This window comes from Callorhinchus milii, unplaced genomic scaffold (genome assembly GCF_018977255.1).
Source record: "Callorhinchus milii isolate IMCB2004 unplaced genomic scaffold, IMCB_Cmil_1.0 Scaffold1, whole genome shotgun sequence".
NCBI lineage: Eukaryota > Metazoa > Chordata > Chondrichthyes > Chimaeriformes > Callorhinchidae > Callorhinchus > Callorhinchus milii.
Genome location: NW_024704742.1, coordinates 103957918 through 103985707, shown reverse-complemented (window position 1 = coordinate 103985707; position 27790 = coordinate 103957918). Strand labels below are relative to the sequence as shown.

The window sequence follows — 27790 nt, the reverse complement described above, 5'->3', positions numbered from 1 at the left end:
CAGCTTTCATGACAAGAACCATTTATATACCAGGTTTTCACGGAGGAGAACAACTCGAAAGCATTCAATGGAAATTGAATGGGAGCCTGAACAAGGTGGGGCATCAGTTTTGAAAGGTGGCTGAATTGTCTTTGAATATAACTTTTGCTGACCGTTTGTACAGAACTCTTCTAAATTTTGCAGCAGGACTTAAATGGAGTCCGTGAGCTGATATCATTATTCACTTTGTTTGAAGGTTTGGTGTGCTAATGTGTGCAATGTAAAGGTATAATAAAACAATAATAAATTGGTCATTTTCAATCAAAGACTGTTTGTGGGACACTGCTGTGCACAATTGGCTGCCGCGTTTGCCCACAAATATACAGTCAATTTACTTTACAGTATATTCTGTGAAGCGCTTTGAGATGTCTCGAAAACGTGAAAAGCGTTATATCAAATGCAAGGATTATTATTATGTAGTAGAAAACAGAAGCCCGGGGTTGTTCTTCGCCTCCAGGATTATCCTGGAGTCGAAGGACGACATGGCCGAGACTAGAGTGGAGTGGTAGATTTTGAGGAAGGGGTGGTCACTGAGCTAAACTGACACACACATTTATGAAGCACCCTATATGTGAAGGAATTAAGGCAGGGAGTTCCAGAGTTTTGGGGCACACTGACTGGAGTGGAAGGGATGAAGGATGACAAGCTAAAGATATATGGTAGTTAAAAAAAGACGGTGACAACAGCAGAAGGGACTTTATAAGTTTATTGGGCACATATCAGACCATAGAGGACACTTACAGGCCAGCAAACAATCAATTACAGGACTAAAACCTGTACAAAGGTGAGAGAACATGACCATTTGTAACAAGCGATTAAACACTGATTGTAATATTACATTGCGGTTTGAGTACCATACACATTTCTCACTTTTATGGATTCTTGGTAAAATCAGCACAGGGGTTACAAGTGTAACAAAGACACATTCAAAGTGTGCATTAAAAAAAACTTTCCAAAGGCAATATCCCGTGTTCTTCTGCATCCTGAAGAAGTGAGGATAGAGGAGACAAGCTTTCTCACGCAATCTTTAAGTGCTTTTCTTTTCTTCCAAAAGTATATTTGCTGTTGCTTTCTTGGCTGGAAAGACACAAAACGCAACAAATGTACAATACAATGTGGGTTTTAAAAAGTAATCTTTACAGACTGCAATGTTTTAAATACGTATTTATAAGGTAGCCCAATATCACATCAAAATGAAATATAAAAGTAAACTGGATCATTGGCGATCAGCCTCTCAGCCTCCAACCTCTGGACCTCCATCCCACAGCCCCTTCACTTGCATAAAAATATTGCAATTGAACGCTGACAAGACGGAAGCCATACCCCTTAGCTCCTATTAATACTCTTCTTTCCTGCGTACCTGACCTTCCCAACTGCCCCGGTCTTTTCCTCAGACTTACTGAATTTACTGAACCTGTGAGTAACCTGGGCGTCAGTTCAACCCACAACTGTCCTTTGTATCCCACAACCAGTCCCTGACCAACAGCTATTTACTAATATCCACCACCTGTTTACTAATATTCCACACTAATATTCAATACCACTATCACACATTTCCTTGCCAGGCTCCACTGGCTCCATTACAGATTAACTTCAAAATCCTCAAACCCATCTACAAATCGCTTCATGCCTTTACGAAATTCATAAAGCTTCAAAGCCTATCTCAAGACCCTCCTCTTCAACCTCACCTTTGGTCACCCTTTTATCCCTACCTTCCGCGCCCTACACCCCTCTTGATCCCAATCCCCTGCTCAGGTCAAAATCCCTGATTGTCGAGTGCCTTGGTACATCCTCCAGCTTGAGACATCCTCTATACAAATGTAATTTGTTGTTGTTGGATAAGATATTTTTGTAATTTCTGAGTGCATCAGTTCTATCTGGGTTTGAGCAGCTCCTCACACAAGTGACCATTCATCATGCATGAGCCTGACAAGGATGGGTCGATGGGACGAGGGATTTGTTTTAAAAAGAGGGGGTAGGTGATGACAGCTGTGCCGGTGAACAAAGAGAGATTTATAACACAGGGGCAAGGAGGGAGAGATGGGAGGTCAGGAGAAGGGTGTGTATGGGGTTGAGGGATCATGTGATGGATGTTATATGAGATGAGGGAGTGACATCTCATATGGGATGTTTCTGTGCTGTACAATCTATGTAAATCTATACACATTTACATTTTGAAACACCTACATTACAACCATCATTAACATACCAACACTTGAAATGCTGTCTGCAGCCTCAGAGGCCTTGTTGGTCAAATCCTTCGCAAAACGATCCACTTTATCCCCATGCTTGATAAAGAAGGGGCGGATAAAGCGCTTGTAGATCAGTTGAGAACCATTAGAAGAGGTGGGAGCCATGCACCAAACCAGGAACACACACTGTAACAGAGGAAGAGACAATTGTGGTTTTAAGATAACTGGCTGTCATTGGATACAAATCATTCAATGTCTTAAACATCAATATGTAGGAGTTTAAACATTGACGATATGGTCAATCACATGTTTGACTACTGATAGTTTAAAATTCCAATTTGATTGCTTTATTTCCACTAGTATTTTATTTTTATTGCCATTGGTTGTCATTGGAGACAGCCCTTTAATTCATATAAACATCTCCCACTGTCTACCTTGCCTGAAGCAGGAGCACGACCGGGAAATTGCAGTTCAAGTTTATATAGCCAAAGATATATGGTTGGCTTTCTCCATTTTTTTTGCATGCAAGAGTACTGGAAAAGTGCTATTGATTGAACCGCCCTGGTCTGCGTTTGATGTCTCAGCGCGGAGCCTACTGTCTGAGCATTGTATGAGATGGAGGGATGTGTGGGAGGCAGGATAGGGAGATCAGTCAGGCCATTATAGGTCAAGAGGAGCAACAAAACATGTTAAGGAAGAAAATGGAAACCTGAGCATTATCAATAAATGGCCTAAGGGAAACAAACCTACAAAGAGGCTTGAGGGTTAGAAAAAGTCTAGCGACATACAGGTTCATAACAACGCAGGTCAGATAATTAAACTGTCAGAAGGTATGTACGTATTAATGTTGGGTGAGGACAGGGTCAGCCAAGACTCACTCACAGTTAATAATCAACTAATATTCTCAGAGAAAGCTTACACACGAATACTGGACATTTGAGCAAGGTACTGAAGTGCACTCGTAACCATAGAACTGTATCCCAGTAGAAGGGAAATGCCTTAAGTAAGAGGATGGATGACAATTAGAAGAGAAATAGTGACTGGCGAGAAAAGTCATGAACGATTAAAACCACGTCAGCCATACTGTCAACAGAGATGAGTGATGAGGGTACAGCTGGAAGGTGAAACGAATAGAACAAATTCAAGGTCTTGAGGTAATGGAAATTGGGCAATGCAATTTGATCTTTTTTTCAATAATTTCTACACCCCTCCCCCCCAAAAAAAATTGGTCTTTGGACAAAATGGTTCATCCATTCTCCCCCCACCCCAGGTTTACTCCATTTAATGCTCCCTTTTTCTATTGCTAAAGTTTTCACTGACACATGATGTGAAAAGCTGTTTTAACCAGGTTTAATTGGATGTGATTTCATACACTTTGAAGTGCTCAGGAACACAAGTACAAGGCAGAATCAGCTCTAACCACATCCTGTTCTAGCAACATATCAGCACATTTGGCCATTTAAAAATATATAAAACCCAATGCCACATCCTTCTTCTTTGAACTGAATCAGAAAATGTAGTTCTGTATGAAGAAGCTATTTATTAATTTAACTGGTTAATTCCTGAATCCCCAGTCCAAAATATCTTCCTGCATGAAATTAATTAGCTCCTATCAATGACTGGAATAGGGTGCCAGGAAGGGTGGTTGAGGCTTGATGCTGTGATGGGTAGACAATAGAGTGGGTATCATGGAAGGATGAGATCAAATTGGCTGAAGGGCTTTCTTCATCCGAACCAATCTTGGGATTTTGTGATTATTTTAAAAACTTGGATCCTGTTGCTCCATTTTGTTTTTTCCAGTGAGATTTTTCTTTGCCCATCTTCATAGCACAGTCACAGTGGTCCAGCAGCCATATTGCTCAACCTACATCTTTCTCCCAAGTACTGTGGCCACGACTGATCAGTATTATTAGAACCTCAGACTCTTCATCATCATTATTAATTAGTGCCTTGGGACATCCTCTCAATGTGAACTTCGCTAAAATGAATGTTAATTTTAGTATTGATGATGCTCAGGTTCACACTAGCTAATGGAATTACTAAGTGAGCCAACCAGACACTGTTTGCATTCTGTGTTGTAAGAAAGCACAAACCAAATTAAAATGAAGGATGAATTTAACATCTACTGTGCGCAATTGGCACCCGTGTTTCGCCCACAGAATACACAATCAATCCACTTTACAACATATTCCGTAAAGTGTTTTGAGACGTCTCAACAATGTAATATGACTCTATATCAAATGTAAGGATTATTATTAAAATATAGACTTAATCCTAAATTACGGTACTTTGTATCATTGAAAATACACTGCCTGAATGTGAAAACACATTTCTGATGTAAGATTCTAGAACATGTCAAAATGATAAGGTATAAATGATGTAAATACAGTAGAACCTTGTTGTTATAAAGTGCTTCATTACAATGTATTTTCACTTTTTTTTAAAAAAGTGTGGGCATAGGCCCCCACATTTATTTATCCATAAAATCCCAAATACAGAGGCCAGCTGCATCACCACTTGAAAATACCAGCTGGCATGAGGGGGAAACAGCCAAAATGTCTGACCCCCAGGTTATCAGGTCACTACTGAAGTCACTTCCTATCAGCTGCACATGGACAACAGGCAGAAAGTGACATTGATGGTGAGCTGATGCCCCAGAAGTTGGCCATTTTTTCTTCTAGCATTTTATCTTTCTGCAGATACACACAGTGAATTCAGATGTATTGAATGCAATCATGTCCTGTTTTAGGAATTGTTGGGATTTTATAGTTCCTGACAATCAAATTATAATGGAGCTCCACTGCATAAAGGGTTTATCTGACATGAAAGCAGAGCTTGTGGCCATTAGTTTAAAATGAACACGCTTCAGTGCTAGAGATTAGATTACAAATGCAATTCTCACACGGTAGTGGATATGTGGAACAGATTCCAAACAGAAGCAGCTGATGTTGTTCAATTAACTCCTTCAGAAAGAGAAGCTGATAAATATTTGCCAGTGTTTGGTTGGCAATTTGCAGGATCCTAGCAATGAAGCATAAAGAATGGCAAATTCTCTCCTTTACTTCATGCTGTGTTTATCTTATGTGATAAAGGAGGTGCAGACAATAGGAAAAATACATTTGCTGCCATTTTTATGGTTTGTGACCAGCTCCTCTTCAGCAATGTTGCTTGAGGACAACATAAGAATAATTCAGTTCACCAATGGAAAGCAAAATAGATAGATAAGTATCTACTTAAGGATAGTATTGGAGGACTGTCATTGCGATGACCAAGTACTCTTGGGGTCTTACACAAGTGGGAATCCATTGATACGTTTAAGAGTATCTGGACCAGGACTGAGAGTTCTGCTTTATGCACCTACTCACAGAAATTTAATTGGTTTGTGCACCAGAGTTCCTAAAAATCTGTAAAAACAACCAGCTTCCAAATTGAGTGAATTTAAGAATTTCCCAAAATTCAATCGATTATAAAGACACACTAACATTTTAAGATAATGAATTGGTATGAAAATATGCAAGAAGAATATCTTCATTTTATCCTGTTTTCATTCAAATTCTTCACACTGGAGTATCCTCTCACCGTTGTAGTGTTTATTCATGCAGTGCAACCAGTTGAAGCAACGGAACAACAGGAAAACATCTTTCAAAGCTATCTTTCATGTGCGTGTGTTTTTTTTAAAAAAGTGGTTAATCCAGCACTTCAGCTCTCTACAATATGCCAACCACATCTAAAACACTTTTCACAGAGTGTGATCAGTATCAGATGGAGTTAAGATTAATTGAGCAACGATTAGAAAAACTAGGGCTCTTCAGTCTTGAATGTAGTCATCTCAGAAGGGACCTTATAATAATGATAATAATAATCTTTGCATTTGATATAGTGCCTTTCATGTCATTGAGATGTCTCAAAGAAACAAACCAGTCATTTGGAGGCAGGGATTTTTTCCATTCTGAATGAAAGAAAAGCTGTTCGAGTACAGAAGTAGCAAACCCCTAATAATATTAGAAACAATTTTATCAAAACCTGTGAGCAGACTTCATGTTGAATACAGCCAAGACAGGGCTGTTTTCATTTGCTACACAGTAACCTCTTCAGTTGCTAGAGTGAGCCTAATTGTTAATGAGCTTTTACTACTGGAGCAGAAGAAATGCACCTCAGTTCAAAGCTGGGTTTAGTTAATAAACCATGTCGTCAATATTAACTCTGCATCTACCCCTTAGCTGTAAGTAACAGCAGCTTGCATTTACATTACTAAACAATGCACGGGGAGACATGCCACCTGGGTCAATGTAGAATTTCAGAGCTTCCAGAATTTGGTGAATTTTAAATACAACTTTCATTTTTGAAACTATTTTTCTCTAAATGCTTTTAAGAACTACAGAAAACCAGATTAAGTTTGAATTCAGTATTTGGCTATGTTTTGGAAACTCTGAAATGTTATGTATACAAAGTAAACCTGGAGGCAGTCGGATTTCTCCCCATCGCTGTGCAGCACAGGTTGTGGTGAATGGAGTATGTACACTGCCTGTTCAAATGGATGTTAAAGATCCCATGGCACTTCTTGAAAAGAGAAGGGAGTTTCTCCCGGTGTCCTGGACAACAATCTTAAAATCATTCACCTCATGGTTGTTTGTACAAATTGGCAGTAATGTCAATACTTTTCAGTATTTCCTGGGAAACGTTGAGACATCCTGCTAACGTGAAAGGCTTAATTAATGTAATGTAAGGATTAATTAATGGTAAACTAAGGTTAGCGGAGGCTGGAGAACAGCGCAAAAGTGAAGGCGGCGCACAATTGGTCAGTTTGCTTAGGATAAATATTTGTATAAGTTGTTTATAGTAAAATAGTGAATTTTGTCACCCAAATATTGTGTAGTGACTATCACATTATTAATGCAGTATTGCTCCCGTTTTCTACTCACCTTCCCAATATAATAGAAGGGGAACCAGGAGAGAAAGATGTCAGCGAAGAATTCTGCCACACTGAAAATACCGTACACCACCCAGTACATCAGCCAGATTGTGTCGTCATCCTTTTGGGGGCTTTCAATTGCCTTGATTCTGAAGCGAAGGAAAGGAGAGTTACTAAAGGTATTCATTCAAGTTGCCTTAGAGCTATACCACCACCGATACTGAACTAGATACAGGCAGGTGTCAAGACAATGGTTTTCAGGTTACATGAAAAGATTTGCATCAATTATGCTTTGTCTGAGCTGCTTTGTTAATGTAAGAAAAATATTTCAGCATAAACGAACATATCGAAATAACATTCAGGTGTTCATTTTTAACCAACTCGTCTGTTTTTGAAGGCTCCTTTTTACATGTACTGAATTCCACGGTACCTTTATTCCTTTGTGACAGTGAACATGTAGCAGGTTAATGGAAAGCACCAAAGCTGATATTGATCAAGAGTGATATAAACAGTAATGTCCCTAGTCCTGTCACAGCTGAGATCAACTAACCTAGCATGAACTTGAACACAGGAAACCTCGGCTCCTCACTGGGAAAACACTGGACTTTTGTGGGAGCTGTAAGTGAATTTGAATCATTTCACTGTGGAATGATTTATTCGAAACATATTTTAAATAAAATATTGCCCACACAGAGGTTCATATAATTATGACGAAGTTTTCCTTGAGATTATTGTTTGACTGATTGCTAGAACTAGACTTCTGATATTCAGCAAATAATTTCACGTCTGATTTGTGCAGTGTAGCAGAATCGAGTGCAGGAGTCCGTGATTAAGGAATTATGTAATGTTTTTTGCACTTTGTGATGCTGGCCACTCCTTTATATCAGCAAATTTTCAGTGAAAAGAGATGCTTAGGATTGGATTTGAAACAATTGAAAAGCCACTGTGGTGTCTATGAGAAAGAATACTGAAAACAATAACAAGTTGCATTCTTATAGCTCCCTTCATGTAGGCAACATAGGAACAGGTGTAGGGCATTCAGCCCCTTGAACCTGTTCCGCCATTCTATTAGATCATAGCCGATCTGTACCTCAACTCCAATTACCCGCCCTTGGGCCATATCCCTTGATACCCTGACCTAACAAATATCTATCTACCTCACTCTTGAAAATTTGAATTGATCCAGCATCCACAACCTTTTGGGGGAGAAAGGTTCAGATTTACACTATCCTGTGTGTGCAAATCCCTTTGTATAGCTTTACAACACCTCGGAGAGCTTCACAAGGATGGAAAGTGGGTATAAGGGTATTTATAATCACAGGTTCTTAGAAAACATGCTTAAAAATGTATTGGCTGTTGTGGAGCAATAAAGTAGATTTCATTTCAGCCACATATTAGGCATCAGGATTTAAATCCTACTTCTGAAAAATATAAAGTGACAATTACAGCAAAAGGAGTGCAAGTCTAATTTGTAGGATTCCGCAATACAATTCCTTAAAAAGGAACCAGAGGAGTTCAAATGGGGACTCCTTCCAGAAAACAAATGTATGTCACACCAACCCGTCTTTTTGACCTAATCAACTCAGGACAAAAATGCCTATGGGTGACTCTTGACATTAACTGTGGAATACAAGTGTCTTTGAAGTTTATCTTCAGCAGCATTTTCAAATAACTTTTCTAGCAATAACGTTTGATTAAAACTATGTATGAGTAAAATTGATAACAATTGCAAAGGTTTCAATACAAATAGATACAAACTGACAACAGAGAAATGGCTACATTTGTAAATACGAGGAGCTGGTAGCCATTTGTCCCAAATTAGTAGAAATTTAATAAAGCAGAGGAATCATGAACTTAGCTTTCATATCAAAATATTTCACATTGTGAGCTCTTTGTAAAAATTCTAATTGATTTTAAGATTAAGAAAGGATTCAATAGGGTGGTGATCGATAAGTTATTTCACTTGGTGGCGAGTCTAAAACAAGGGGGCGCAAATGTAAGATAGCCAGCAGTAGATCTAAAAGGGAATTTACGAGGAACAAGGTGGTGAGAACGTAGAACTTGCTGGCAGAAGCTGCGCACAAAGCAAAATAAAGAGGAAGCTTGATGCACACATAAGGGAGAAGGAAATAGAGAATTTATTGGAAAAGGAAATAGGAGGTGGAAACTCATGTGAGATATAAACACCGGATTGGATTAAGTGGGCTATGCCATGACATTTCTATGTACAGTGAAGTCCTGTAGCTTAGTGGTTAAAGCGCTTGCCTCGTAAGTGAGAGGACCTGGGTTCGATTCCCGGCAGGGTGAAACGCTGGCCAAGTTTCCTTACTCCACACGCCTCTGTTGACCTAGCAGTAAGTAGGAACCTAGGTTGTTAGTCGAATGGTGAATTGCTTTTCTGGGGGTAATAATCCCTTCAAAGAACATTTTTTAAAAAAATGTGGTCACTCAATCCATGACTGTTTGTGGGACACTGCTGTACAAAACTGACTGCCGCGTTCCATCCACAAAATATACAGTCAATTCACCTTACAGTATATTCTGTGAAGCACCTTAAGATTCTCAAAGACGTGATAAGGTGCTATATCAAATGCAAGGATTATTATAATGTAATTTATGGGCCACAAAACATTTTCAAAAACAGGTTACAAGGATACCATGTAATGTAACAAGTTACAAATTCTGTTTACAAACATGTGAAGTGAGCACATGTCTATTTTTTTTAGTCAAATATGGCAGAATAGTTTCACAAATAACAATATTCCTTAATGGTATAAACATGGAATTTTATGCTCTACTTATCTCACTATGAAGAGTATTTGTGTAAAATGTAAACATCTACGTAGCTACTTCATCCAAATGAAAAGATAAATCCGTAACAATTCAATTCCCGTTTCCAATTTAATGTGCTACAAGGCAGACAGCAACCCTCAGCCAAACCTAGCACTAATCTAGATATCACAGCTTATTCAAAGTAGAATACAACCTATGATTTTCTCTGTGTGTCTGCTTGTGTGACATCAAGGCCTGAATGAGCACCAACTTCCTGCAGCTGAACATGGATAAGATGGAAGCCATCCTTCTTGGCTCCGATCAACATCTTCTCACCTGAGAACTCCTTAACCTTCCCTACCTGTCCATCACAACCTTGGCAACGGGTCTGATCCCCAGTTATCCTTCCTATTTCACATACAGTCAGAACTGCATTCCTCCACCACATCGCTCCATCTTACTTCATCTTGCTTTTTTTCCAATGCCTCCTCGCCAGTCTCCCCAACTCGATAATTAACAAGGTTCAAAAGATTCAAATCTCTGCTACCCACATCATCATCCATACCAGGCCCCGCATCCTCATCACCCCAGTACTTGCCAGGCTCTATGGGCTCCCAGTTGCAAAACATTGTGTGCAGGATCAATTTAAAGTTCATCATTCTTGCTGTCAAATCTTTTGACCCTGGCACCTTCTACCTCTCCCACCTGCTCACACCCCAACTCCTCTACAAATCACCTTCAATCAACTGCTTCATGTCCTCCCCACTCGATAATTGGTGGCCAAGCTTTTAGACACAACACCTTGAATCTCTGGAACTCCCTGTCTCAATCCTTTCATTCCTCAGTGCCCATCTTCAAGTCACACCTGAGGACTTTCATCTTTGACTAAGAGAAAACCGTCATGAATTTAGAAATCTTACAAATCCCAAACATAGAAAGAATGGTAAAATGGGCAGACACATGGCAGATGAGTTTCAGTGTGGAGAAATGCGAGGTAATGCATTTTGGTAGAATGAATGAGGGGAGGCAATATAGGCTGGTAATACAATCTTAAGGGGGGTAAAAGAACAGAGAGACCTCGGGGTGCAGGTAAATGAATCCTTGAAGGTGGCAGGACAGGTAGATAAAGCTGCAAAAAGGTCATATGGGATACTAGGCTTTATAAATAGGGGCACAGAGTACAAGTCAGGAGGTTATGATTAACCTATATAAAACACTGGTTAGGCCTCAGTTAGAATACTGCGCCCAGTTCTGGGCACCACACTATAGGAAGGATGTTAAGGCATTGGAAAGGGTGCAGAGGAGATTTACGAGGATGGTACCAGGACTGAGGGACCTTGATTATGAGGAAAGGCTAGAGAGGCGGAGATTATTCTCATTGGGGCAGAGAAGGTTACGAGGAGACCTAATAGAGGTCTTCAAAATCATGAGGGGATTTGATAGGTTAGAAATAGAAAAACTGTTTCCACTGGTGTGTGTGTCGGTGACTCGAGGTCACAGATTCAAAATAGTCTGTAAAAGAAGCAGAGGGGAGGTGAGAAGAATTTTTTTCACGCAGCGAGTTGTTCGAATCTGGAACGCATTGCCTGCAAGGGTGGTCGAGGCCGATTCGATAACTACTTTTAAAAACGCGGTGGACGGGTATTTGAGGAGGAATGGTTTGCAGGGTTATGGGGAAAGGGTTGGGGAGTGGGATTGACATTAATTGCTCTTTTCAAAGGACCGGCATAGACTCGATAGGCCGAATGGCCTCTTTTTGTGCTGTACAATTCTATGATTCTATGAAATGAGGTTGGTGTGGGTAAAAATACTTACAGACGTCTCCTCTTACAGCGAGTATGTGGTTCGCTCGGTTGTGGACCATGTGCCACTCCAAATGTATAGTCTACATCTACACTCCACTGATTTCACTGAACAGGCATCACTCCCCCACCACTCCTGGCGACCTATCCGGGGGAGGAGGGGAGAGAGTGAGGTGCTGCCTCAAGCCCTAATTCATACATCTACATGCCTGACTGGAGGTTGATTGTGTGATTGATACATACAATCAATGCTCAATTGATTCTGTGCAACCAGGCAAATCAAAACTACAGACTTCCAGTTCAGTTCACCAAGGCTGAATTACAGCACTGCAGCTTTCCTGGATCACAACCACAACAGGATCCAGGCTTGGAATTTTGGGTGGGGCAGGAGATTTGAATGTCGGTAAATAAATGTCGAGTGTAGCAGCTTAAACCTGTAACAGCTGAACAACAGAGGCTGTTCCTTCTTCCCCGAAAAAGATACGTGGAACAAACTACAAAAATAAAAGCAGCTGATTTTGTGATGTTGTTTTGCTGACAGCCTTCGAGCAACAGCTTGATGATACTCTTCACGTAGAACATCTTGGCATACAGTAGGAATTATGGAGTAGGAGGGGTACGGGCTTGTGAAGTATAAATACATTTCCTATTTAGGGCAGCACAATACTGCACTGGTTAAAGCTTCAGTTTGCAGGCCAGGAGCTCGCTGACTCAATCTCATCTCACAAGCAAGAGACCAAGGCTCGATTCCCGGCAGGGCAAAACGTTGGGCATGTTTCCTTACTCAACACGCCTCTGTTTACCTATATGTAAGCACGAACCCGGTTGTTTGTCGATTGGCGGATCACTTTTCCAGGGCTAATAATCCAGTCAAAAAACTTTTTAAATAATAATTTGGTCACCCAATCGACAACTGTTTGTGGGACACTGCTGTGTGCAATTGGCTACTGAGTTTTGGCCATAAAATATACAGTCAATTCACTTTACAGTGCATTCTGTGAGGCGCTTTGAGACATCTTGGAGAAGTGATATGGCACTATATCAAATGGAAGGATTATTATTATCATAATAATTTTTATTATATTAAATTGGCTGGTCTCATTCAGTGCTGCATGGGAAAGCTAAATTGAACCTTAGTGTTAGAGAAGGTAAAAGAAAAAAAATTCAGATAGGATTCCTGTTTCTCATCATTCTCTGGCATTCTCTACTGTGTTGTTTGTGCGTGAGGCAGCCATGTGGGGAGATGTCAGGCTTGGCTGCGACACCCTATGGCCTGCAGACACTGTCAAGGCTGATACATGAACAATGGCCACTCGATCAGGCTACTGTAGGGAAAATAGCTCCCAAAGAACCATACCCCAGCAAGAAGAGGTCAGACCAGGAGCAAAAGGGACACAATCTCCCAATGAGCAATGCAGAAAATAAGAACACACTACTTTTAGAGGGTTGTGAACCTCTCCAACATTATATACACACCCTGTGGAGTGTTTTTAAATCTAAATCTTGTCTAGTTTTGAAAGCTTGCAGTCAGAGTAGTATACTTCATTAGACAAGTGATAAGATACATCCCATTATACAGATACAGGGGCAAGCATTATGTTTTTCCACTGGTCTGATGAGTTTAAGCAAATACATAAAGGGGGCAAGCGCTTCAATGATTCAGCTCTTTCCTAGTATCTATAAAAAGCATCAGTTGTTCGCGGTTCAGGAGACTCAATATTTTTTTCAAAAAAAGTAAACAAAGTAGGCCTTTTAAAAAATTGTAACCATTAAAAATCAACAGGCTTCCTCCATCTCGAGCACCTCTGGTATTTGTAAAATAACAAAAAGAATGTTTGGGGAATTTAAATACAAATAAGTGAGTGAATTTTGTAAATCCAACTTCTACAGTTGAAAGCACTGTTCTGAGGCTGAAGTAATATGGTATTGCAAGAGGAACTGGCGATTGCTCATTCAGATAAGGAAAAAATAGACCATCAAATGATCAATGCTTGTGTGTTTGGTTCATGAACAGATGCACAGCACTTTTTGCAGGAGGATAGGGAGGGATTGCAACACAAATTGAATGCATCATGCAAACGTTTTGGCAGTATTCACTTATAAAAACAAATGTTTTAAATTTCAGTTTGAACCATACGGCAGCAGACCAGCTTGAACACTGGAACTCCAATGTCATGCAAATTGTATGAACCACACCATCCACAAACAAAAGACTCTTCACAGGAAGGTTATCTGCACGCACAAAAGCTCAGTCCCTGTTGTCAGACTGCCAGCTCACTGCAAATGTATTACAAAGCAACCTCTTTTGTAAATGTGCAAATTGTTTTCTCCTCTACAGTCTACCCATGCCATATGCCTTCTCCAGCCATCAGCCAATGTCACTCCCAACAGTTCACTCCATCTGATCTACCCTTCTTGTCCACCCTCACTTTGGGGACCAGAATATTATCAGGACAATAATGACCAAGAAATGTTCATGACTAAATAAAGATTTGAGGGCGATTGTTGCCAACTAACTTTAAACTTCATCACGCATGCCTTTTCATACTGTTTCAATTTCAATGTGTTTCAGCCTGGCTCAGTTGGCCTCAGAGTCAGAAGGTTCAGTGCTGCAGTTGTGCCAAGACCCTTCTCTTCGACCGTGCTTTTGGTCTCCCTCCCTGCCTTCCCTCACCCCTACACCCCCCCTCCCCCCATGCTCGGGCCCCGACACCTGACTGTTCAGCGCTTTGGGACATTCTCCCGACGTGAAAGGCGCTCTATAAATGTAATGTTATTGTTGCTGCCGTTCAGAGGACACAATAAACCAGATGTTCTACACATCCCTCATTCCCTCTGCTACACCACTGGCAGCCCATTTTCAGCTACTATACTTTGAATCTCTGGAACTCCTTGCCTCAATCCCTCTGTTCTGATCCCTCTTTGCCAGTCTTGAAATAAGACCTGAAGACTTTCCTCTTTGTTAAGTGCTCCAAGGGCACCATATAAATACAAGTTGTTGTAAACCAAAGTCCCATCTACCTATTCAGGTAGACATTAAAGATCCCATGGCACCATTTGAAAAGCGGAGTTTCTCCCTGTATCCTGGCCAACCATTACCCAAATAAAAAATTGGCCATCCACTTCATGTTTGTGGTACACTGCTGCCTTGTTCAACAACAAAATACAAAATGAATACATCCTGAGAAGCGCTTTGAGACATCCTCCCAACATGAAAGGCACAAAGATATATAGGGATAACTATAAGGTTTATTAGTATTACGAGCTTAATGATCAAGGATAGAAGCAACACATCAAGCAGTATATTGGCATATGTATTGATATTTATTACATTAAATTCTGGTGATAGGCTGGGGTTTAAATTTTTTTAAAATAATTCAAAACCTCGTATTAGATATTTCAACACTATTTTCAGTACAGTTTAAAAGATAGGCCTGAGACTGCACAATGACTCTGCTAATATCTATAAAAGGCATCATTTGTTTACAGTTCAGGAAACCGTGTACTCTTTTTCCCACAAGATTGCATTCAATTGGCTTTGTCTCTTGGTAGGCCATTTTTAAATCAACAAGCATTATTTATTTTTTTAAATCAAATGAAGTGTTGAAGAATGAAGAGAGGAACAAACATGCCTAGTTGGGGGAGGGAGAGAAAAAAACAACAACAATCCTTGCATTTGATATAGTGCCTTATCACGTCTTTGAGACATCTCAAGGCGCTTCACAGAATATACTGTAAATTAATTGACCATATATTTTGCGGGCGAAACGCGGCAGCCAATTGTCAATTGCGCAGTGTCCCACAAACAGTTGTGGATCGAGTAACCAAATTATTTTCTATTTATTTTGATGGAATTATTATCCCCAGAAAAGCGATCCGACATTCGACTTACGACCAGGTTCCTACTTACTGCTAGGTAAACAGAGGTGTGTGGAGTAAGGAAACTTGCCCAATGTTTCACCCTCCCGGGAATCAAACCCAAGTCCTCTCGCTTGCGAGGTGAGTGCTCTAACCATTAAGTTACAGGAGTCCAAATGCTGATTTTTTTTAAAAAAACTCTTTTGCACCAATGGCATTAAACATTTTAGTAAAAAGATTTAATTAAAAATAATACCCTCCACCCCTTCCCCTTGAGAGAAATCAATAAGACGTCACGAAACTCATGGGTAAACTTATAAAGCGCGTCAGTAATTTGGAGGAGTAATAGGGGAAAAGCTGGTTAAAGGGTCTGAATGGGTTGCACTTTAAAAGAGAGCATAGACATGAAGAGTCAAATGGCTTCTTCTTTGCTGTAAATTTCTATGACTTCTTTCTTTCCCTTGCTCTGTCTCTCTTTCCCTGTTTCTCTGTCTCTCTACAGTATTTCTATCACTAATCCTAAATTATATTTAGTAAAATTTTATAAAACTTCTGGGTGTGACTTCATAAATACACACAACATATTTTAAATATGTTGCATGAGAAGGTTGATCACTAGAATTTGGTGTCAAAAAATTCTTTTGAACCAATTCGCATTATTTCCATTGCTCTAGGCAACAAAAAAAAGTAAAAAGGAACGGGGAAAAGCATTCCTGCCAAACTAGAACAAACTCTGCTTTTACACTGCCATATGTGTGCGTGTACTCAGCAACACTAAAGCAACATCTGGTGTGTTTTCAGAAGCATAAATCTTCAGAATCACAAGACTTTGCCCTTGTATCATGACAGATGCTAAAGTGGCCCAATTCACTATCACAATGCAATGTGCAAGTTGATCATCCTGGTTACGCACCTTTGCCCTTTTGCACAACAATTGGACCCAATTTCAATGATAACCTTGTGTTCTCCTCTTCCACATCGGAAGATTGAAATTAGAAGCTGGTTCCAGCGAGAAGCTGAAGCAAACTACTCAGTGGATTCCACTTAACCGCCTGGATGACCTTTGTAGTCAGCTGAATCTCTCTACAGTGACTCAAATTGGGAGTCTCTGAGTCACGAACACATTCCTCAACATCATAGTAATTCACTTCCAGAACCGCATACCAACTATGTGGTAGAGGTCTTAAATTTAATTCCTCAGTGTTAGTGAAGTTTTATTGACTGGCTCTGGCCCTCTGCATGTCCCTTGTGCCCTCCGTTCCACCGCTAATGGCTGCGCTTTCAGCTACAACACTCCGAAACTTTGAACACTCTTCCTCTATGCCTCCGCCTGACCAGTCACCTCCCCCGGCTTGGCGTCATGCTCCTCCACTATCAAGTGCTCTGGAACACTATCCTGCGTGAGGGGCACCATGCAAATGAAAATTGTTGTAATATACTGCTAAAAATAAGATTCATGGTCACTTTTCAGTGATGCTTCCAAGAATGTGCAGTGTGGACATCAGGGCATTCACCCACAAAATACAAAGTCACTGCATTTTAAAATGTATCCTGTGAAACGCTTTGGAACATCCTCCAAACATGAAAAAAGCTATACCAAATGTAAGAATTATTAGCATTATTATCAAAAGCCTGAAATTTTCTATGTTCTTAGCCTTCAGTCCATTGCCTAAAATTTAATAGTGTAGAAAGGTCTTTAAATTTAGAAGCTGCTTCTTTGCCGTTCCTAAAGCTAGTTTCCATTGATTTTTTTTCCTTGAAAAATCATAAATTGTAATGGTCATTAGACAATGGTAGTGAAAAATTTCAGAATTTTATTCATATTTTATTTAATTTGGTACAGATTCAGGTTACGCTATGATACCTGCCACCCAGTTCCCATTTGCTAGGTTCACACATGAAGAATGGCGATGGGATAAGCTAGTCGAGGGAGACTTGCACAGAGAAGTTGTATCTCAGAAAGAGTCTCCACCACCTTTGGAAGAGGAAGTTAACAATTAATAGAAAAACAGAAACAGGTTCTTATGCTATGCCTCTTGTGGACAATAATATTCTTGGAACTCTTAAGCTACATAGTCAACAATGCTTTAAAAAAAACTCTTAAAGAAAACAACAAGCCAATCTCTACTAAAGTCTAAAAAATATCAACAAATGATCTTAATCTTATTTATGTACATTAGGGGAGGATTTAATCTGCATTATTTGAAATTACGCTTGAATATTGGCACAGGTGTGTCTCAAATATTTCCCAAAATTGTAAATATATACCCCTGAGAATTGCATCTGGTTATACCTGTGTTGCTCTACATCTCATAACTGTAATAAACAGTCACTACACACAGGATCGTCTTTGCGCAAGAAGCCTTTGAAATAGCTGGGTTTTGAATCTTGCAGTCCAACATTGTACGTTTCAATAGATTTCCTGTTATCTGAAACACGATTACACAAACAAATATATTTTTGGTGATCCACAGAATAGAGAAATGAGTTTCTCCCAATATCTGGCCAACAATCACCCGAATAAAGTTGGTCATTTGCTTCATGGCTGTGTGTGGGACATTACTGTGCACAAATTGGCTGCCACGTTCACTTACAAAACACAGTCACTCCACGTTACAGTATATTCTATGAAGAACTTTGGGACATCCTCCCAATGCAAAAGGCACTACACCAAAAACCATTACTGATATTAAAAAATTATATCCCAGCTTTACTTTCAATTTATATAGGATTTTATTTTTAAAAGGTAAACCTTTCACAGAACATTAGCACTAGGTAGGTATAAAAAACATTTCAATTTTTGTTCAAAGATATAGCCAAGTAAATGTGAACCAATAGATTAAACATGAGTCATGTGGGCTTTGAACTGCTGCCAATCTAGCAGCCAAGCATGCCGCAGCAAGAAGTCTTAGCTTCTGGAGGGAATTCTACTGAAAATGAGTTTATTTTAATCTTAACTAATTAAAGAGTAAATGTAATGCTAGAAATTACTGACTTTTAATTGTTGACCTGCAGTGAAAGTCGGCATCATTTTTAAAAAAAAATTAAATCCACAGGCAGCAAGCACTCATTCTGGCTAGATTATTTACATAATGGAAAATAAATACAACATAAAATTGCAATTGTACAACAACAACAAAATTACATTTGTACTCACGTCGGGAGGATGTCCCAAGACGTTGGGTTTATGGTTTATTGATGCACAATAAGGAAATATTTGTGTCAGTATCTGTTCTGCTTCTCCTGTTGTTTTCCACTGTATTTCAATGATCTTTCTTCCATATATTATTTCAGGGTGTGTCTAACATTAATATTTACACATTGTGCTCAATGCCAATTTGACCTCTGCAGCAGGACACTGAGAACAATAGATCCTACGCTATTAGAAAAGCACCTTTTGAAAAAGAGACATTGTAAGGATTCCATTTAAAATGTTTCATATTTTCATCGTTGGCAATATTTTTAGTTTCCGGTAAGATGACTAAAGCTGTGCGTAAACTCAAATTTTCACATCATCTCCATTATAGAGCACGGTCTGGAAATGTGTTTGAGGCTGCAATTCTCAAGGGTTTAGTAAAGCTAGAGCTGTTTATAGTCATCCAAACCTGCTAGTCATTCACAGCCATCTACTGCAGCATGACTGACGTCAAAGAATGGAGCAGCCGGCAGTCCAGGGCTGCGTTTCCTACACCTGCTCCTTTTACCTTTGCAGACATCGCCACACTTCCTGGGGAGTGGTGGGGAGGGACAGGTTCTTATTGCACCGTTTTGTGCACACCCAGAAACACAACATTGAGTACATTTCACAACAAGATCAGAGGCATTGGGCAAGAAGGTTAGAATTTTATTTTTGCAATCTCTAATTCTGATGCAACACTAGAGAGTACCAGTGGTAGCCTTTTCCCCAGTTCCGGCACTAAAATATTATTCTACAGACAGCTCACTCTCACATAAACTTCCCCTCCGATCATCAGGCATGTGGTACTGATTACACAAATTACACAAATCAAAGAATGCTTGAATGATTATTGGGTTAACATTGTCAGCCATTACAACAAGAACATTTATACAGTGGCGGAGTTGGACACCAAGCAAGGAAAAAGAGGGAGGTGATGATAGGCATCGTCAAAGAGGTTGGATACAGATGGGATTTAAAGATATATAATGGGGGAGAGAGTCAGTGGGATTGAGGTGGGGAGTTTCAGAGATTATAGGCATAGTGGCTAGAAGCATGGCTGCCGATGGCAGAGAGGATGAGGGTAGTGGGAATGCAACAACAACAAGATTGCATTTATAGAGCGCCTTTCACGTCGGGAGGACGTCCCAAGGCCCTGGACAGTTGGGTCGGGACCCTAGCAGGGGGGAAATGGTCAGGGGGAAGGGAGGGAGCGAGGAGGGGGTAGAGAGTTAAGAGGGGGGGTGAAGGCACGGTTGAAGAGAAAGGACTTGAGACCGGCCTTGAACGGGGAAAGGGAGGAAACAAGGGGAAGGCACTGGGGGATGGAGCTCCAGAGCCTGGGGGCTGAGAGGCTGAAGGCCCGGCCACCGATGGTAGGGCGGTTAGGGCGGGGAATGTGGAGCAGACCAGAGAGAGAGGAACGGACAGGTAAGTAGGAGGATAGTAGGTCGGAGAGGTAGGAGGGAGGAAGGCTGTGGATGGCCTTGTAGGTGAGGATGAGGATCTTGAATTCGATCCTCTGGGGGATGGGGAGCCAGTGGAGGCGAGCGAGGGTGGGAGTGATGTGGTCCCGAAGCCTGGTGCGGGACAGTACACGAGCTGCAGAGTTCTGAATGACCTGCAGCTTGTGGAGGGAGGTGCCGGGAAGGCCGGCGAGGAGAGAGTTCCCATAGTCCAGCCTTGAGGTGATAAAGGCGTGGACCAGAGTTTCAGCAGCGTGAGGGGTGAGGTAGTGCCGTAGTCTGGCGATGTTCCGGAGGTGATGGAAGGCGGTGCCAGTTGTGGCGCGGATATGAGGGAGAAAGGACAGCTCAGGGTCGAACAGAACCCGAGGTTCCTGACTGGCTTTGAGAGGTGGAGAGTGCAGCCTTGGATGCTGATGCTGTCAGCGCCTGAGGTGCGGAGGCGCTGACGTGAGCCAATCAGGAGGGCCTCAGTTTTGCGCACGTTGAGCTGAAGAAAGTTGTCTCTCGTCCAGGACTCGATGTCGGACAGGCAGCTGTCAGGACATCGGTGGTCGTGGAGTTGAGGGTAGAGGAGGAAAGGTAGAGTTGGGTGTCATCCGCATACATGTGGAAGTTAACCCCATGTCTGCGGATGATGTCACCAAGGGGGAGCATATAGAGGGTGAAGAGGAGGGGACCGAGGACAGAGCCCTGAGGGACACCGCACGAGACAGTGCGGGGACTGGAGGAAAAGCCGTAAGTGGAAACAAAATGAAGATGGTGGGAGAGGTACGACCTAAACCACTCAAGGACAGGGCCTTGAAGGTTGAGGTGGGAGGACAAGTGGTGGAGGAGGATAGAGTGGTCGACCGTATCGAATGCGGCCGATAGGTCGAGGAGGACGAGGAGGCAGAGGGAGCCCTGGTCGCAGATGGTCAAGATGTCATTGGTGACCTTGACCAGGGCGGTTTCCATGCTATGGGCAGCACGGAAACCCGACTGGAGGGGTTCAAATAGTGAATGGGTGGAGAGGAAAGAGCGCAGCTGGGAGGCGACAACTCTTTCGAGAACCTTGGACAGGAAGGGGAGGTTGGAGATGGGCCGGTAGCTTGATAGCTGCGACGCATCAAGGGAGGGTTTTTTCAGTGTGGGAGTGATGGTGGCAGTTTTGAGGGGAATGGGAACAGAGCCAGAGGAGAGGGACAGGTTAATGGTGTCTGTGAGAAGTGTGGCAAGGAGGTGGAGCTGGGAGATAAGGAGTGGAGTTGGGATGGGGTCAAGGGAGCAGGTGGTGGGTTTCAAGGACAGGATGAGGTTGGTGACAGAGGGTGGGGAAACGGGTTCGAAGGTGTGTAGGGGAGGGTGGGTAGGAGTCGGAGTGTGGGAGGGAAGGGGTGGGTGGAAGTTGGAGGGGCAGTGTCCGCGGAGCGGATTCCCTTGATTTTGGATTCAGGGAAATCCAGCATCTCCTCGCAGTGAAGGATGGAGATGACCTGCGCTGGGTGGCGGGGGGGATGGAGCAGTCGGGATATGGTAGAGAACAGAAGCCTGGGGTTGATCTTCGCCTCCAGGATTATCCTGGAGTAGAAGGACGACTTGGCCGAGGCTAGAGTGGAGCGGTAGATTTTGAGGAGGTCCAGCCAGATTTGCCGGTGGACCGTTAGGCCAGATTTGAGGCAGGTGCGTTCAGCGGCCCGCACCTGGCTCTTCAGTGAGCGGAGGTGGGTGGTGAACCAGGGGGAGGAGTGAGAGTAAGAGACAGTACGGGAGGTGATGGAGGCAAGAGTGTCGAGTGTGGAGGAGAGGGTTGTGGAGGAGGGTGAGAGCAGAAATGGGGTCAGTGAGGGATGAAGGCCAGAGGGAGAGGAGTTCAGAGGACTCCAAGGCAGCGGTTAGAGATTGTGGGGGTAACTTCTTCCAGGGTCGGTAGAAGATGTTGGTGGGTCTGGTGGAGCTAGGGAGGGGGGTGGAGGTGATGAAGGAGATGAAGTGGTGATCGGAGATGGCCTTTTCGGTAATGGTGACAACCGAGACACTGAGGCCCCGAGTGATCACCAAATCGAGTGGGTGGCCATGAATGTGAGTGGCGGAGTTGATGTGGAGGGAGAGGTTGAGCGAGGAGAGCAGGGAAGAGAAGTCCGAGGAGGTGGAGCAGGAGGGGGTGAAGTGCAGGTTGAAGTCGCCCAGGATGATGAGGCGATCAGAGCAGAGGCAGAGAGATGTTAGGAGGGTAGAAATGTCGGAGATGAAGGTGGGAGAGGTTTTAGGGGGCCGGTAGAGGAGGAGGATTTTGAGTGAGAGATGGGAGGGGTGGGAGAGGGTGAGGTGCTCAAAAGAGGGGAAAGAGCCAGAGGAGTAGGGGGATAGGGCAAGTGGTGTCCTTGGTGGTGTCCTTGTCCCAAGTGGTGATAGGGCTACTACACCACCGCCAAGGCGGTTGGGGCGAGGGATGTGGTGGGAGGTGTAGCCGGGTGGTGTGGCCTCCATGAGGACTTGTGTTAGCTGAGCAAATGGGGATGGGGGCAGAGGAATGGGGTACAAGCAGGTCAGGGAGGTAAGGAAGTTATAGAGCATGAAGGGATTTGTTCGCGAAGATGAGGATCTTGACATGACAATACATTGGCAGCAATTACAATAACATTAAAGTAAACTGAAAGTAGGTGTTCTCAAATATCAGTTAATGCATTATCTTGTACATCACAGAGCTAAATGCACCAGGATTGTTTCAGGTTAGATACCTAATTTGTCTTGAGTTACCTCAGTCAAAGCAGCAGTGAGGAGGCAGAGGATAACTGGAGGCCCTCAGCCTGGGAGGGAAGTTTAACACGCAGCCCAGTTTCTCCATTCCTGATCCTATCTAATGTCCAGCAGCTACGTGCATATTAAATGAGCATGCCCTCGAGAATTGAACAGTCTGCAGTACTCACTGATTTCCATAAGATACGCATCTCTAAAAAACAGCAATCCTTTGTTACCCATTCATGATGGGATATGAACAGTTTAGGCTCATACATTAATGGCTACCCAAGTGAAACTGGTACCAAAGCTCCACAGTAACATTCAGCGTCAGAGAGGAGGGGAGATACTAGATTTTCTAAAAAATAAACGCAGTTTGGTAATGAAACAAAAGCAATCGAGTTACAGCCTTTCATGGGCAACTGAAAGTACAGGGAATTGCTAGGCAGCTTGATGGTAGCTTTTTTTAAAAAAACAAATTGAGAATCCAAGTGAGAACCCAAATTGAGAACAATGAGGCTCATAGTACAGGAGTATACAAAGGGTTAACATAGCTGATAATTCAAGAAGTGGTTAGGTGAACCCAAAGTTGGGTTTTAAATACCTGCAGATTGTCTGAGGAAGGACAGAAGCAAAGAGCTCTACAATCTTGAGAAAGAATGAGTAACTAAATCCAATGAGTTTTAATTTCAACACAGCGAGGATTAAGGAAGGAAGTGTTCAATCATTTACAGAAGAGAAGCTTGGGGAGTGGTAACAAGTTTTAAACTTGGTAAGCTAGGAACAATACTGCAAATGTGGTACAAAAATCTCAAGGGGAGAGAACAGACGAGCAAAATTAAATTGGCTTGTGAGGAGAATAACACCAGCAGAGACTTGGTGGACCAGATGATCTGTTTTGGTGCCATAACATTCCATGATGAGAGAAAAATCTTAAGCAGCCCTCATCTCAACCTGGTATGAACGTGGATCTGGATGCTCACAACATGACCTTGATATAGTTGCCACACCCTCCCAGTAACAGGGAGAGAGAAGAAAGAAACTGGAAAGTGTAAATAAACCAGCGAGCAGCAACACACACAAAGCAGCCTGATTTACTTTGTTAAAATGCCAAGGGTTCTTTGATTTTCAAATCTGACCAATTTTACTTAAATACATGACACTCAACAGTAATTACGGCTAAGCACTTTGAAACATTGCAATGTGATAAGGCGCTGTATCAAATACAAAGATTATGATTTTTACGATAAGCAATCCATTGTAAGAACAGCTTTTGGTAAAACGTGAGAATTAGAAAGAAATTCTGGCAGAAACCGATAGAAGAAATAACCATTATTGATTTAACAAGTAAACAGGTAATTGAAAAGAAGAAATTTGCAAGGCTATGGGGGTAAGAGTGGGGAAGTGGGACTAGATGGATAGCTCTTTTAAAGAGCTGGCACAGGAACGATGGGCCGAATGGCCTCCTTCTGTGCTGTAGCATTCTATGATAAATATAGTGGATCGATCAATGGCACAGCAAGAATTCAATATGGGTCAATTCAATTGTAAAAACAGGATTCTCTTAAAAAATGATTCTAAAGTATAAATACATGATTGCAGGAGCCACACAACCTCACCAGTAATGTAAAATGTTTGAAGTCTGTCAAAGGAATGCAGACCGTATCCAGGACTGGCTGTTTAAAAAAAACATACTTGAAGGAAGTACTGCACTTCCTTGTGTGATCATAGATGTGATTACATATGAATGTTTACTAGTTTAACAGTCATGAACAAATTTCCTGCAAGAGATTGAATTGCCAATCTGATTTCCTAATAGCCATCATATATTTTTTGAAAAAAAATTAGTTGTCAAAACGGACACATACACTGCACAGCTCATCTATCTCCCAAATTAAAAATCTATGAAGCTCTTTCCCACAAATAAAGTATATTTATTTCCATCCAAGCTTTCCACCCTCTCCCAAAAGACACCAATTGTACACACAAACTTCACCTCCAGTTCATCAACAATGTGCGTGCCTGTAAACTTATCTCTAGACTAGTTGCGCCGGGGTGGAGGGAAGGACGAAGTGGAAAGAAGATGGACCTCATCTTTCCATGAGGCTTTCAGCCACCTTCCTCCTCCAGCTTTCCCCTCCCCAGTTTGGGCTCCCAATTGCTTGGAGTCATCCTTTCAATGTGAAAGGCAATATATAAAATGTTGATTTTTATTATATTCACCCAATACCCAAAATAGTTTCCAACACAGGTTACTGGATAAGTGAAGCACCTTAATTTTACTAGCCCATTTATTGCACCTCCCTACCTGACTGAAATCTATTAACTCAGCAAGGATTGGGATTGAACCTGGGCCCATCCAGGTTTACATCATTCAATTCCACGTTGGTTGACCCTCTACCGAGAGCTACTGTGAGAAAACAGAATCACATATGCAATTTCTGACAAGAAATACCAGATGGTGATTGGGAAGTATGGCTTTCATATAAGTTTCCTGGCATCTAAACTGGTATTATCTAAAACTGCTACCCCAACTGCAACCAGTCTTGGAGCTTTTCATCACGAGAGAAAATTTACTCAATAGAATTTGATAGAACCCATTTAATTGACACTAATTCACTAGCTTTTCTTTGGACTGAATCGCCAACCATCTTACTCAAAAATTCAAGGTTGATCTGATCCTCTCTCTCTCAGGAAAAAAAGCAATACCACACCCAGTCCTATTGAACAATGCAAAAATCTAAATGCTTCTTTTAAAAAAAACTTAAGAGATGTTATTGCAATTACTCAGAGAGGTTTATTTTTCCTGTTGAATGAAAAAAAGTCTGCTAGTTCCCAAAGTATTTCCACGTTACGAGTTAACCACACCCCATATTTATTTATAAGATAAGTGACACCATTTCATTTGCTGGCCTTTAACATTTTATGACCTGCCAAGCTATTCCATCTACAGAGTTGCTTGCTGCTGGAAGCCAATCTAACAGAAATCCCCATTTTTTCAGGAGAATTATTGTTACATGAATTAATGCTGAAAGCATAGACATCCTGAATAATAAAAAGGTTAGCAAATAATATGCTTAATAGGCACCTATCAAAACAATTTGACACACATAGATTTAGCTATAAGTGGTTGTCACTTACGAGATATAAGCAGGGTAAACGAATCCGATCAAGTTGCAAAGTAAAGATGCTGCATATCCGAACACAAGGTAAACGGAAAGGACCCCAATGACAGCTATTTAACAAACAGGACAAAGTGACAATTAAAAGCAATTTATTTCTTTATACAGTGCAAATCCATCTCGAAGGGGCCAGACAGAATCTGTCACACCTCGCTTATTTTAAAAATACATTTTAACTCTTGCAAAGAAGTGTTCACCACATCCCACGTGGAAGTGAAATGTCTTGCTTTTTTTTGGCCAACTCGCTGCTTAAAGGCAAAACCTGGACAGAATAATAATAATCCTTGCATTTGATATAGTGCCTTATCACGTCCTTTGCGACATCTCAAAGCGCTTCATAGAACATACTGTAAAGTGAACGGACTGTATATTTTGTGGACATCATTGAGACTGCATTTTGAAAGCTAAATGGTAAAACTTATTGAGTGCAAAAACATCAGGTTGAAATGGCCACCTCCCCAACTCAAATTACATAAAGAGATCTTGCCACGATGGGCCCTGGTTTATAAATATAATCACTTAGCGTCCCTCGCAGACTTCTGTAAAATGAGACACTATTTGGCGTAGCCCGATCTCAGGTTACAGCATAAAATGCCCATCTGGCGTTAAGTAACACTGATAACAGCCGCAGTACAGCTCGAACCAATGCCTCCTCCAATCTTTTCAGTAAAATATGGCCTTTTTTTTTCCCCTCTCCCCAGATGATGTCGTTGACGGTCCAATTTAAATCCGGACGAAACGCTTTGCTCACAAAATACAGTCAATCCACATTACAGTGCACATCCCGTGAAGAGCTTCAAGACATCCGGACGAAATGGAAAGCGCTGTGTCAAAATGCAAAGATTATTATTGTTGTTGTTATTATTATTATTGTGGTGAAATAACTGAAGAGTCTAACATCAGGGAACATAACATATGTGGCTGTGCGCAGTGCACTGCATTGCCCGAGCCCTGCCCCGCCCTGCCCTGCCCCGCACTGCCCAGCCCTGCCCTGCACTGCCCAGCCCTGCACTGCCCAGCCCCGCACTGCCCTGCCCAGCCCTGCACTGCCCTGCCCCGCCCCGCACTGCCCAGCCCTGCTCCGCACTGCCCAGCCCCGCACTGCCCTGCACTGCCCTGCCCCGCACTGCCCAGCCCCGCACTGCCCAGCCCTGCCCCGCACTGCCCAGCCCTGCCCCGCACTGCCCTGCCCTGCCCAGCCCCGCACTGCCCTGCACTGCCCTGCCCCGCACTGCCCTGCCCTGCCCAGCCCTGCCCCGCCCCGCACTGCCCAGCCCTGCCCCGCACTGCCCTGCCCTGCCCAGCCCTGCACTGCCCAGCCCCGCACTGCCCCGCACTGCCCAGCCCCGCACGGCACCGCCCCGCCCCGCACTCACCCAGCGCCGTGTAGTGCCTCTTGACGCCCGTCTTGCTCTCGACTTTGCCCAACGCGTTGCCTAACGCGTTGTCCTCGTTGAGGAACTTCTTCAAACGCTCCAACATCGCTGCCGCCATGGCTCAGCCACCACCGCACGGGGGGGGTGCGGGTGCGGGTGCGGGGTGCGGGTGGGGGTGGGTTTCCCTTGGCTGAGCGGAGAGGCTCTGCTCGGTGCTCGGTGCTCGGTGCTGGGCTCGGGCTCGGGTCTGGGCTGTGGCTGTGGCTGTGCTGTTGTGTGTGTGTGTGTGGGGCTGAGC

At 42.5% G+C, this 27790-nt stretch overlaps 1 protein-coding gene and 1 non-coding gene across 2 annotated transcripts; one reads left to right on the top strand and one right to left on the bottom strand.

Moving 5' to 3' along the window:
* Positions 1-727: 727 nt before the first annotated feature.
* reep5 (receptor accessory protein 5) lies at positions 728-27658 on the bottom strand. Its single transcript, XM_042333906.1, has 5 exons — positions 27493-27658; positions 26076-26169; positions 7154-7292; positions 2249-2417; positions 728-1116 (listed from the first exon to the last, which is right to left on the bottom strand). Exons 1-5 carry the CDS (start codon positions 27608-27610, stop codon positions 1067-1069), a joined length of 570 nt encoding a protein of 189 aa, XP_042189840.1. The 5' UTR covers positions 27611-27658; the 3' UTR covers positions 728-1066.
* trnat-cgu lies at positions 9378-9450 on the top strand. Its single transcript has one exon. It is a non-coding gene; the product is annotated as a tRNA-Thr (tRNA).
* Positions 27659-27790: the final 132 nt, after the last annotated feature.

Bases quoted from the DNA above. Each gene is read 5' to 3' on its own strand.
- reep5 (XM_042333906.1), bottom strand. From the start codon at position 27,610: ATGGCGGCAGCGATGTTGGAGCGTTTGAAGAAGTTCCTCAACGAGGAC. The intron at 26,170-27,492 runs GTGAGTGCGGGG...TTTGTTAAATAG, and splicing joins GAGGCACTACACGGCGCTGG to CTGTCATTGGGGTCCTTTCC. The intron at 1,117-2,248 runs GTATGTTAATGA...GTGTCTTTCCAG, and splicing joins AGACAGCATTTCAAGTGTTG to CCAAGAAAGCAACAGCAAAT.